The 12172-nt window shown below is 43.9% G+C and overlaps 2 protein-coding genes across 9 annotated transcripts in view; one reads left to right on the top strand and one right to left on the bottom strand.

The window, feature by feature from the left end:
- The window catches only part of DUSP29 (dual specificity phosphatase 29), a 33315-nt gene extending 29922 nt beyond the window's left edge, over window positions 1-3393 (top strand). For 3 of the 4 annotated variants that reach the window (XM_090279484.1, XM_090279483.1, XM_090279481.1), the window contains exons 4-5: window positions 1998-2213; window positions 3048-3393. In XM_090279484.1, coding sequence (XP_090135610.1) covers window positions 1998-2213; window positions 3048-3136 — 305 coding nt within the window. In that variant the 3' untranslated portion in view covers window positions 3137-3393. Of the gene's footprint in view, window positions 1-1997; window positions 2529-3047 lie in introns of those variants that run through there. The other variant, XM_090279482.1, reaches the window with a different exon arrangement.
- A 3699-nt stretch (window positions 3394-7092) lies between these two features.
- KAT6B (lysine acetyltransferase 6B) overlaps window positions 7093-12172 on the bottom strand; it is a 181465-nt gene continuing 176385 nt past the window's right edge. For all 5 annotated transcript variants that reach the window (XM_090278246.1, XM_090278247.1, XM_090278248.1 and 2 more), the window contains one exon: window positions 7093-11252. In XM_090278246.1, coding sequence (XP_090134372.1) covers window positions 8680-11252 — 2573 coding nt within the window. In that variant the 3' untranslated portion in view covers window positions 7093-8679. The remainder of the gene's footprint in view (window positions 11253-12172) is intronic.

The following is a 12172-nucleotide window of genomic DNA, read 5'->3' as shown; positions in this document are numbered from 1 at the left end:
GCAGGCCTCTCTGGCCAGGATGGGTGGGAAAGAGAACCTGGGGCCTGGCATTCGAGGCCTCTTGGGTTTCCCATGTGGCCGTGGCTTCTTTTACCACTGACCTGGACATGGTTCCCTGAGGAAAGGTGAGAGGGGCACAGGAGAGCCACATCCACTCAGAAGTGTTCTTTCCAAGCTGTTCTCATACCCTGTGGATGCTCCAGAAACCTGGGGATGTCCATGAGTGTCTTCTTGGCCATCCTTGCAGGCCTTGGGCCTGAGACTCGAGAACAGGAACAGCATTGGGGTCACACAGCTCAAGCTGCCTTAGCCAGCTTAATTCCAGCAGAGCGATTGCACACCAGGAGAGGGTGGCCACTGGGATGGCAGTAGTGGCAGTGGTGGGTACAGCCAGAGCCTAATCTCATTATTTTCTGTTCTGAGAGCATAATGGCCAGTGTCCAGCACACAGTAGGGCCTCGTTAACATGTTGCTTTGAACTATTTCTAGTGCTGGCACCTGCTTTCTCAGTGACCCATTTCACCTCTCTGAGCATGTTTTCCTTCTCTGTAAAGCAGGGATGATGGATAAGGAAACCTTGAAGATTGTATTAAGGATGAAATGAGGTAACATGGGTAGATGCTCACTATGTGAGCTCTAGAGCGCCACCAAATGGAGGATGAGGAAACAGCTTCACATCAAGGCATCTGAGCTGGGCCCTATTGCCATGGTAGTGACCAAAGGAAGCTTTTTTGCATGTGTGTGAAAATTCTTTTAGGTTTCTGGTTCTCAAACTCTTTGGTTTCATAACACTTTTACACTTGTAAATATTACTGAAGACCTCAAAGAGCTTCTGTTTATGTGGGTTATATCTATCAATATTTACCTTAGTAGAAAGAAAAACTGAAAAACTTAATGCTATTCACTTAAAAATAATGAAACACACCTTTGCTTATTAACATAACATTTTATGAAAAATTGTATTTTTCAAATACAGTTAGGGAGAAGAGTGGCATTAATTTATATTCTTGCAAATCTCTTTAATATTAGGCTTATTAGAATCCAGCTGGAATCTCATTAGTTTCTAGATTCAATCTGTTGTGCTATATTGTTTTGGTTGATATAGATGAAAAAATCCAGTCTCACTCAGGTATGTAGTTGGAAAAGGGAGGGATACTTTAATAAACTTTTCAGGTAATTGTGGATACTCTTCTTCAATACTACACCCAAACTTGACTAATGATAGCTTCTTAAAGGCTAGTTGTGATGTAGGATCTGAAGCCATATATTTAAACTTCATACTTAGTTACATGAAAATCCATTGGTCTGTCTTGCACTGTGAATGAATTTTTTACCCCTGCCTGATTCTGTAACATCCTCTGTTGGGTCATTTGGAAAATATCGATTTACTAAGTTATGTAGATCCTCCAAATGTTGACACTTTTCACTGTACATTATCAAAAAACACACTTGTTAACTTCATTGTGATCTTAACAGAAAAATCTTCAAAGTATCAGGAAACTGTCAACTTCACAGTGATAGATATAAATTTTTCAAAATTCTAGTTTTTGCTCAGAAGCTTGCATTTTATCACTGGCAATAAATACCATCCATTGTTTTCTTTGATGCGACAGGCTGGCTATTCACTTCTGAGAAAAAGTCTGCCAAATACCCAAGTTTGAATTACCACGATTTTTCTGTCTTCCACTTAAGTAAAAATGGTGTTTCATGAAACGGTGGCTAATTCAGCTTGCAACTCAATCTCCCATGTGCTGTTTGCTGAGATAGCCATCGCGCTCTGGTATGCAGCCCAGTGCTTATGTGCACATCCCATGTCATCACACAGGATATTAAGAACTGTAACTGAGGGCTGAAATTTGATAGATGAAGGTTTACTGCTTCATCAAGGATATTCCAAGGGAAACTGGCTCATTCCCCACTGAGAGTGCATGGTGGTGAGGAATGCAATGATTACAAGTATAGTTCGTTTGATGCCTCTTCTCCCCACTCCATTTCAGGTAAGATCCTGGTTCACTGCGCCATGGGCCGCAGCCGGTCGGCCACCCTGGTCCTGGCCTACCTGATGATCCACAGGAATATGACACTGGTGGAGGCCATTCAGCAAGTGGCAAAGAACCGCTGTGTCCTCCCCAATCGTGGTTTTCTGAAGCAGCTACGGGAGCTGGACAAGCAGCTCGTGCAGCAGAGGCGACAGACCCAGCACAGCGATGATGGTGAGGCCAGCGGGGAGAAGCTGTAGGGTCCCACGTGGGGCAGCAGACACACTTGGGAATGAAGAGGGACGGCTGAGATAGCTCTGGCCTGTGACCTCTCTGTCATGGAGAAGTGACAGTGAGACCAAAGCTTGACTTCTTCCAAATCATCTTAAACCTCCCGGGTGCGTGCTGATAAACAGAGAGGACTGAGGGCTGCCTCCTGCACGAGTCCAGTACTTGGCTTCTTGGCAAAATGGGGCAGACGGGCTTCCCAGCAGAATTGGTTGCCGATGAACGCACAGTTCTGCACGCGCGCACATGCACGTGTGTGTGTGTGTGAGGGCAGGAAAAGATTTAAAAATGTGTAGGCATTGTGCTGTGATTAAATGTTTGGCTCTCTGAAAGTCACTTTCTTAAAAAATATAAAAATATAAAAATATTTTCTAACCCCAGAAAAGTGCCTGGGAGAGTTTGCACAGCTCATAGTGAGACCCCTTTCTGAGGCACCTGCATTTCCTTACTGCCTCACACATCCTTTTCAATGGGATCCCCAGACTCGGGCCCCATGTAGATGCTGCATTCCAAAAGCTGCAGAAAGCAACTCATTTGGTGGGATGAGGAGTGGGATCCTGCGCCCCTGCACAGAGGCCCTGCTTCGGGCTCTCCCACCTTCCTCAAGGAGCCAGGACTCTTCAAATTTGTAGCCAGAGTCGCCACTACCCACAGAAATTCAATAAATTCTGGTAAATTTTCACAAGAGTTTGACTCTATACTTTTGGAAAAGAGGGAGGAGGCACTCTTTAGGGAACAAGAACTCAGGGAAGCTCCTTTCACTTTGATTCTTGTTTTCAGTCACACCAGAAAGTATTTGCAAATGTGTTCACTCTGGAACAGAACAAAGCATCCAGATGAGCTCAGGTGGGGAGCTCCCCCTTCCTTGAGAGTGAAGCTGGTCACCCCGACTCTCTGATTTTCATTCTTGAGGGGAGAACAGCAGCACGCACTGAGCCGGTGGAGGTGGCTTCTGGAACTAGGAACAATCAACCAGACAGAACCCAGAGAGATTCTGATGAGATGCTGGCAGTCAAGGACCAGAAACCAACACTGCCTGGAGCAAGCAGAGAGTGACCAAGGCCTATGGGGAAAATGTGAAAAGAGGCCCAATTCTCCTATTTGGTTGTGGTTTTCAGTGGAATGAAAGAGATTTGTGATGAAGGATACTGCCCAGGGGTCCAGCAGCTGTGCAAAGCCACCAGAGGGGAGGACTTGTGGCATGGGCCGTGTCTGCAGCAGGGGGGCTTCCTGGAACTGCCCAGGGTCTGCTCTGGGTGCGTCGCCTTGGCCGGAGAGGAACTAGGTCCTCATCGTGACTCAGATTTGAGTGTGATGGAAGCTGTACACAGGCTCTTGGACAAGAGACAAAAAAAAAAAAAAAAAAGAAAAAAGAAAGAAAAAAAAAACAGAAAAAAACACAACGAACCAACCCCCCCCACCCCCACGAAAAGCAAACCTTTAGGGTCATAGTGGCCTCTACCTAGACTTTTCCATCACAGAATCGTAATAATTCCCTTGAAACTCATTTATCTCCTAGGTCTGATCTATTCCTTGTCCAGAGAGAAATCAGTATTTCCATTTTAATAAAATACGCAAAGTACAGAACACCTACGGTTCCACTGCTAGTGTTCTCTCGAGTTCCTACCCCTTCCTATGCGCTCCCACCTCTCTGGGCACATCAGAATCAGAGGACTTTAAAGTTGGAAGTCCAGTCTCTTCAATGTGGTTCCTGGGAGCTAGAAGTAGGAGAAAGGAGAAACAGAAGTTTTTGCAAAAGTTTCAAGTTTTCAGAAGTAAAATATTCATTCAGTCAACAAGTATTTATTGAGAACTTTCCACATGCCAAAAAGTGGGGTCCAGAGGCCAGAAGTAAAAACAAAAATACATGAGGTGATCGAGTGCAGTGAGGAAAACAAGCAGGAAAGTGAACAATTGGGGACAGGATCGGGGAGAAACCCACTTTAGACTGGTGGTTGAAGAAGACGTCTCTGAAACTGCAGTGAGCCGGGTCTTGAAGGAGCACACCTTCCAAATGGGGAAGGAACATTCTAGGCTTAGGAACAGCTCAGGTGAAGGCTCTGAGGTGGCAACGAAGTATGTTTGCAGAACTGCCCATCAGTGAAGCTAGAACTCATGGATGAGGTGAGGTGTGGAAGGAGAGAGGTAGAGATTTTATTCCAAATGCAAAGAAAACCCATCGAAGGTTTCTAAGCAGGAGGGTGGTATTATCTATGTTTTAAGGAAATCACTCTGGAGAGAAAAAAAAAATCACTGTGGCTTAAGTATGAAAAATGGATCATAGGAAGTTAAGAAAGGAGGCAAGCTGACCAGTTAGGAGGCTGTTGGAACTGCTGATAGGAAAGTGACTTGGACTAAGGCAGGGTTAGGGGAACAGTCCTCGAGATTATTTTGGAATTATATTAGAGAATCAACAGAACCTTGAGAGGGAGGGAGAAATGAAAGCTACCAATTCGGCTTCTTGGTGGTGCCTTAATACTGAGATGGGGTCGACAGGACAGAAATGGGAGCAGGGGGCTGAAGATCATGTTATGTCATGACTGTTAAGACATACAAAAGGTGTCCCATGTCATTTGACCTTAAATCTAGAGAGCTGAGACTGGAGATGTAATTGTGGTTGTCATCTGTATAGAGGTGGAATCTGAAATCATTGTACTGAGACCAGAGAAGAGACATGGAGCCGCAGGGACGGGGACAGAGAGGGAGAAGAAAGAGGAGTGTGGAATTACGGATGTTGGGTACAAAGAAATGGAAGGTACTGTTTCATGATGTACTTGTACTCTGAGTACTGACGGTAGACCAACACTTGCTTGGAACAACAAAGTAACCTGTATTTGTACAGCACTTACCAGTTTTTAAAGCTACATATATTTATTAGCTAAACCTTTAAATCAGAGATGACCAGTTACGGTCTTTCCACAGAGTCAAGTGCTATAGGAAAAAGCTGAGATTTGGAGAGAACTGGGTTTGTTGAGCCTTTATCTCCTCACCTGTAAATTGACCACAAGAGTCCCATTTCCTGCACAAGGTGTGTGTGTGGATCACGTGGGAGGGCTGTTTGTGAAAGCTCTGTAACAATACTGTCACTATTTCTGAAACAATACGTTGGCAAGGAAGGCCCATGCCTTCACACCCGTGTAGGCACTACTTGACCTATTAAGAAGTAAAGGTTGGCACTGACAACCTCTTAAGAGTCTTGCAAAGGAAAGAACACATTACTGTACTGGGTTTAACAGATGTGGCCTGTGAACAAGTCTCAAGCTATGGCGACATTTCAGTCCTGATAAATCCAAGTTCCTGCTTTCCAGGATCCTTGGGGTCATATGTAGGTCTGAATTGATTTCTCTAGTGAGAGTGGGTCATTGAGAGGGAGGGTGCAGTGTTCTGAGGCCACCTCAGATCAGCAGCTCACCTCCTACGCCAAGCCTTTCTGTTTTGTCAATGAATGCTGGGACTTGGGGCCAGCAGAGGGGCTCCCGTACCTGGCTCTGCTGCAGTCCCTAGGGAGCCTGTGAAACACAAGAAGCCCCAGCCCTGTTCTTAGATTCTGGTCTGGCAGGTCTGGGACTTGTCCACAAGCTCTCTGGAGGGCTGTGAGGGAGGCAGGATGTGGGGGAGTGGCACCTGGGTATCACACAGACCACAGGGTGTGATTAGCAAGCCACTGCCAAAGGTAACAGAGGGAAAATCTCAGTCCCTAAAGAATCTTAACGTAAGAGGAAGAGACCAAATATATGAAGGTTTCAAGGTGAAGCCTGTGGGAAGTTCTTCGTGGCTTCCAGGCGGGTGTTTAGCAGCCCCCCCACCCCCACCCCACTGCACAGGTTCAGGCTGCCTCTTGCCCGACATGTGGACTCACCAAGCTGCCAAGGTCCTTGGCTGCTCCCAAAGTGACAGAGCAGCTGATTCAAACAAGCAGCACACAGTCACCTCCCACTCTGGAGGTAGATTAGGTTTCCTTTCCTACCAGGACAGCTTCTGAAAGGTTCTCTTTTCCCCTCTGTGATGACAGCCCCGGCAGAAGTGGTTTTTGGAAACCCTCCCTTAGCCACTACAGATTTTCCCCCATTGTGCAGCTGTGGAAAGAAGGGGCCAAAAGATAAAACTCCTGACACCAAGCCCAGAATGCTCTGTAACTAGGGGGAAAAAAAAGTAAGGGTGAGAATATAAGGTGAAACCCTTCTGGGCAGTCTCCCTCTGTAGGGCCTGTGATTCTGGGGTGTATGCACCATCCTGCCTTTTTGGAGTTTTATCCTGAGTCTACTTTAAAGTTGGTGTCTATGATCCATACAACACAATTGTGTGTGTGTGTGTGTGTGCTGAACCACTGGTGGAAAAGCAACGTTCCTCCTCCAAAAGGTATAAAAATTGTGACTGGCTTCACAGGAGAGTTGTGAGCACCCATGTTTAGACACTTGAGGAGCTTAATGGGGCAGTTTCACATGGGTGCCAAGTCAAGCACACATTTCCAGGCTTGTCGCTTGAATAATCAACTGTTTTGACAGACAGAACTTTCTCTGAATTCCATAAAATAATACTTGAAAACACTGACTTTTTTGGGGGGGTGGGTTCTAAACTTCAGACGCTAAAGAAAACATCCAATCATTCATTCACAACAAAGCAAAACTTTCACACTTTTTAAAAGAAAATAAATTTTCAAACATACAATCCCAATCTGGGTGCTCTTTTTTAGTATTATTCTTCAGAGAAATGAAGTTTACTACCACTGTATTAGGCACTGAGGGGAGTTTATATAAACTGTAAAACTCAGACAGATGGATATTTGTACAGGATCCCTTTGCAAATGAAGATCAAAGTCAAAAAGAAAAAAAAACAAATTCACTTTATTTTGAAGACAAGGATTGGCATACAGAAGGTATGCACTAGCATAAAATAAACTTTCATGAAAAGCATTAAAATCCATTATAAATTAATTTATTAAATAGGTATTTGGTATATGTGATGGTTTTATTAGATATTACTCTTATTTATTGCCAACCCCCCTCCCCCAAAGTCAAAACAAATCAAAAAATCTCTTAACTCCAATTTACACTAAATAATTTATTTTCCCAAAATGTGTATGTGTTCTGAGACGTGACACATGATACAGTTCAGTTGGTCATTCTCTACTGATCATAATATGACAGGACACAAGAGGCTAAAAATGGCTCATCATAATTTATTTTATGTTAAAATGTACAGCTTTTTTTTTATTTTTGTTTTTGTTTTTTTTGAAGTGACTGACTAAAAAGAGAACAGATAAATACAAGAGTGTCGCTGGCTCCTATTTTATACAAGGATTATGCCTCCCCTGCTTGGCCCTTACAGTCACCCTGTACAGGTACAAAGGCTACAAAAAAGGAAGCAATATAAACAGACACAAATAACTTTTTTTGCTTTTTTACATGCGATTTGTAAGCTTAGTTTGGGCTATTCACAAGCTACTTCTCTATTTTTCCTTTAAAAATAACTCCAATATTTTATAAAGATAGAAAAATCTACAGATGGAATGAAAATGTAAAGTTAGAGGCATTTCCATAAAATAGCAACTTTACACCAAATTCACTATTTTTTTAAATCCTGCCAAGTATTTGGACATATATGAAATGTTTCAAAACCTGACAGATAAACACTGAGATATGCTTCATTCAATAAACAGAAGTCTGCATTTATAAAACAGAAAGCTGCCTTTTTTTCCCCAAAGAAATCTGTCACCAAAATGGAAAAGGGTCTCAACTTTACACCAAACATTTAGCAATAAAACCCTTTTGACTAACCAAATGGGAATAGCTTTTATAGCTCTTTACAGTTTTATAATTAACAAAAATATAGTTTTTTTTAAACCCTCAAATTAGGGCACCCTAATCAAGGCAAAAAACGTAAGAAATGGCTTACTGTTAGCACAACACTGGTACAGTCCTACGAAATGCACTGTCACTAACAAAGACATTAGCGGCATGCTGAAGTCACCTTAAACAAAACATACAGTAACTGAAATGCTAAAGGCATTTACATGGAGTGGACAGGGAAGAAAAAAAAGCTCTAGGTTCAGTATTAAAACAGATGGTTTGGGGTGCGGGGCTTGATATCCACATTGTTTAATGGAAGCAGGCACAACAGTGGCTGCCTCCAATTGTAGTCCAAAGAGAGGCCTTCCTTTGCAGAGAACTTCATATAAAAGTAACAGAAACAAAGGTACCAAAAAAGAAAAAAGGAAAAAAAGAAAAACAACTTGTATAAGGCTTTCTGCTGCATACAGCTTTTTTTTTTTTTTTTTTTTTTAAATACTTGGTGCCAACAAATGTTTTTGCATTCACACCAATTGCTGGTTTTGAAATCGTACTCTTCGAAAAGTATTTGTGCAGATCAATCCAATAGTGATGCCCAGGGGTGTTGTGACTGCCCATGTTGCCTACCTTCTCATGTAGGACCCATTGAGAGATTGTTTGGACATGCCGGTGTTCATGTAGCCATGATGTCCAGGGGCCGTGTACATCATATTGCCATGGGGTGGGGTCTGCATTGGCTGCTGGGCATATGGCTGGGTCCCCATCATGCCCATCTGCATCTGCATAGGGTATTGGGGTGTTTGATTCATGTAGCCATGATTGCTGTGGTAGCCACTGTTCATCATCGGCTGCGACATGCTGTACCCATTCATGGCATTGAGAGTATTCATGTTCATGTTCACAGAGTTGACATTGTAGGCGGGGGCTGGCATCAGGTTCACACTCATGTTCATGCCTCTTTGCATTGCTAAAGTCCGTGCAGGACCCTGCATGGCAACAGTCTGAGAGCGCCCATAGATCTGCGACTGATGAGTTGCAGCGGCTGGTGACAGAGATGCCGATTTGGTTCTCATGGAGACGTGGCCCTTGCTGGCAATCTGGGTTTGCAGTCTTTGGCTGTGGGAGATGCCAATATTCGATGCAGCCATGTTCCGTTGCAAAAGAGGCGGTGGCAGATTCATTGGAGGAGGAGTCAGGTTGGGGGGTGGGGTCATGGTAGCTTGTGCTTGGGGTCCCCCAGGGACGGAGTGTGGAGACTGAGAAAGCTGAACAAGCCCTGTGTTACTTAATGGTGTGGACAAAGAGGCACTGTTTGCATAGGAAGTTACAGCAGCAGAATGGCTGTAAGGCAATGAATGATCAATAAGTGTGTTAGTTAACTGCTGTAGTTTGGCAAGGCTGAAGGTGGCTGACGGCTGTGGGTAGTGCCCAGCCCCAAAGTCACTTTGACCCATTCGTTCATATAAGCCGATGTTGGTGGTGCCTGTCTCAGGGATCTCAGCCAGCTGCATGGGTGGGGTGAAGTTGGCAGCCAGGCTACACTGGGCCAGCTGCTGGCTGCTGCTTGGAGGCCTCTCCACCACACAGCCTTGAGGAGACTTGACGCTGCAGGTTGGGGGAGAACTGATGCTGGTCTGTTGCAGCATGCTGCAGCTCCCGCTGATGTTGGACATCTGCTGGGTGACAGCACAGCTGCTCTGCGTCAGATTGCTAGAGGTGAGGTTGCTATAGGAGCAGCTGTTCTGTGAAGAACCATTTCCACAAATGCTGCCTCCCATAGTAGAATCATAGCTGCTTGGGTTTTCGTAGTTCTCAGTTGTGCTCTCGATACTGCCCAGGTCGCTAAATCCGCTGTCAACGACTTGCTGTGAATGATCTGAAACTGACGGGACATCCATCATTGGACTGGTTTCCATGTTCTGCAAAGATGGCACTGAGATGGCATTCTGATCGGGGCTGATTTGGGCATAGCTGTTTTCCAGGGCCGGCACACTTGGACTGTTGACAGAACGCACTGACTGGCCAGGATGGGAATGGACGGATGAAACTGGGCTACTGTGGTCTGACTGTTGGCAGTCGTCCAGAGTGGCAACAATCTGGGGACTTTGGTCTGCATGAGTGTAGTTCTGTAGGCTTCTACAGGCCTCTTGAGTCTCAGCACAATCCTGAAAGGTGTCATCCTGTTCACTGTTCTCCTGGGTCAAAGACTGAACTGCCTGGACGGTCTCAGAGTCGATTTCCATGGTTGCTGTACTTCCCTCTTTGAACTCAGAATCTGCTTCGTCACTGTTCTTTTGGTCCTGCTTCTGTGCCTGTTCATCAGGGGGTTCCTCATCAGATTCAGGTGCAGTTTCAGTGTCTCCAGAAAGCTCTTTAGGTTCACTGTTACATGAAGCTGCCAGGTCAATGCCACAGTCCATTAAGACCTCTGGGTTCGAATGACTAGGCTGCACACTAAGGTCTAAAAAAGCCTCCTGGTTTTCCAGTACTTCTTTGAAGGCTTCTCTGGGGTGTTCTTCCTTCTCTGCTTCTGCAGACTCCATATGACTGTCATCTTCATCATCTGCATCATGACCCTCATTGTGAGATGGTTCTTCCTCTTCTTCTTCCTCCTCTTCATGATCATCCAGACGCATGGGGTCTTCTTTGTCCATACAGACTCCTGGCTCCTCTTTTTCCTGACTTTCAGTACCACTTGGGTCTTTTTCTACATTTCCTTCTTCATCTTCTTCTTCTTCCTCCTCCTCCTCTTCTTCTTCCTCCTCCTCTTCTTCTTCCTCTTCCTCCTCCTCCTCTTCCTCTTCCTCCTCAGGTTTGACTGGATCATCTCCTGGTGTTTCACCTGGTGATTTATTTGGACTTACAGGTGCACATGTTTCCTCCTTTCCGTTTTCATCCCGAGGCAGCAGGGGTTCCACGGCTTCCTTGACCTCCTCCTCAGTCCTGGTGGGGGTGGGAGTGCTTTTGTTTCCCAGAGTCTCCTTCTGTTCTTCCACTGTTACCTGCTCATCAGGTTCCATGGGTGTTTCTGGAGGGGTGTACAAGTTGAGTTTAAATCCGGTCTTCCTTTCTTTGCTCGGCCTCCACTTAGAGATACCACGCTTTGATCCTTTTGGCCACACTTGTTTGCACTTTAGCGGTTCAGGATTGTCTCTATTGCCTTCTTTCAAGTTATTTGCATCATCATCCATATTGTCTTATCAAGGAGACAGAAAGGGGAGGAAGAAAAACAGAGTCTTAGAAAGCATAACCACGAACAACTTGAATTCATTCCTCTAAATTAATTAGCAAGCACTGCTTTCAATTTAGGATTTTAAAGAGTTCATGGTAAAGACACAATTGAGGCTAATGTAGAAAAATACTGTGGTATAAACTGAGTAAATCACCCAGGCCTGGGAAATAATATATGCCACACAGACACGCATGCATGCATGCACACACACATGCGTACACACTCTCTCTCTCAACAGGAAGTTCTGCTTTTTATAGGAAGCACATGGATGGATACAGGCGACTATAATAAACTTATTTGGATTTAACAAACAAGATATTCTCTAATACCCAGAATTCCACATTGTAAAAAAATGTACTTGAACATTTACAAACTAGGAAATATGAGGGGAGGGGTTAATGCTAGCTCATATCCAAATCACCACTGTACTAAAGAAATAATAGAAGCCTAACTCACATATCTATCCTGAGAAAGTGAACTTCGGTGTGTGAACAATTACTGATTTTAAATGATCTCAGGTGACATTATTTACTTTGACTTGAATGTTCTTTCTGGCATAAATATAAACTGTATACCTCTGAAACAAATGAATAAATAACTAAACACATCTGTACTCTACTACAGTATCATCATTTTTGCATGAAATAAACTATAATGTATTTACCATGAAATTACTGAACATTCAAAACACAAGTATTCTTTTTATCACTAATTCTGTCCAGACTGTATTTTGGATCAATTGCTGCTCAAATGTATGGTTTGAATACTAGAGTAAATAAGAAACAAACCATAACTGTCAAGTTCATTTTAGTTCAGCTAATTTTATTTTTACTGTACTTGTATGCACATATGAATATTAATATGTAAACATATTTACACAGATA

The sequence above is a fragment of the Furipterus horrens genome, unplaced genomic scaffold, assembly GCF_987537825.1.
Source record: "Furipterus horrens unplaced genomic scaffold, mFurHor1.1.pri manual_scaffold_5, whole genome shotgun sequence".
NCBI classification, from domain to species: domain Eukaryota; kingdom Metazoa; phylum Chordata; class Mammalia; order Chiroptera; family Furipteridae; genus Furipterus; species Furipterus horrens.
Note: the sequence above shows the minus strand (reverse complement) of the source record. Positions and strands in the feature narration are given on the sequence as shown.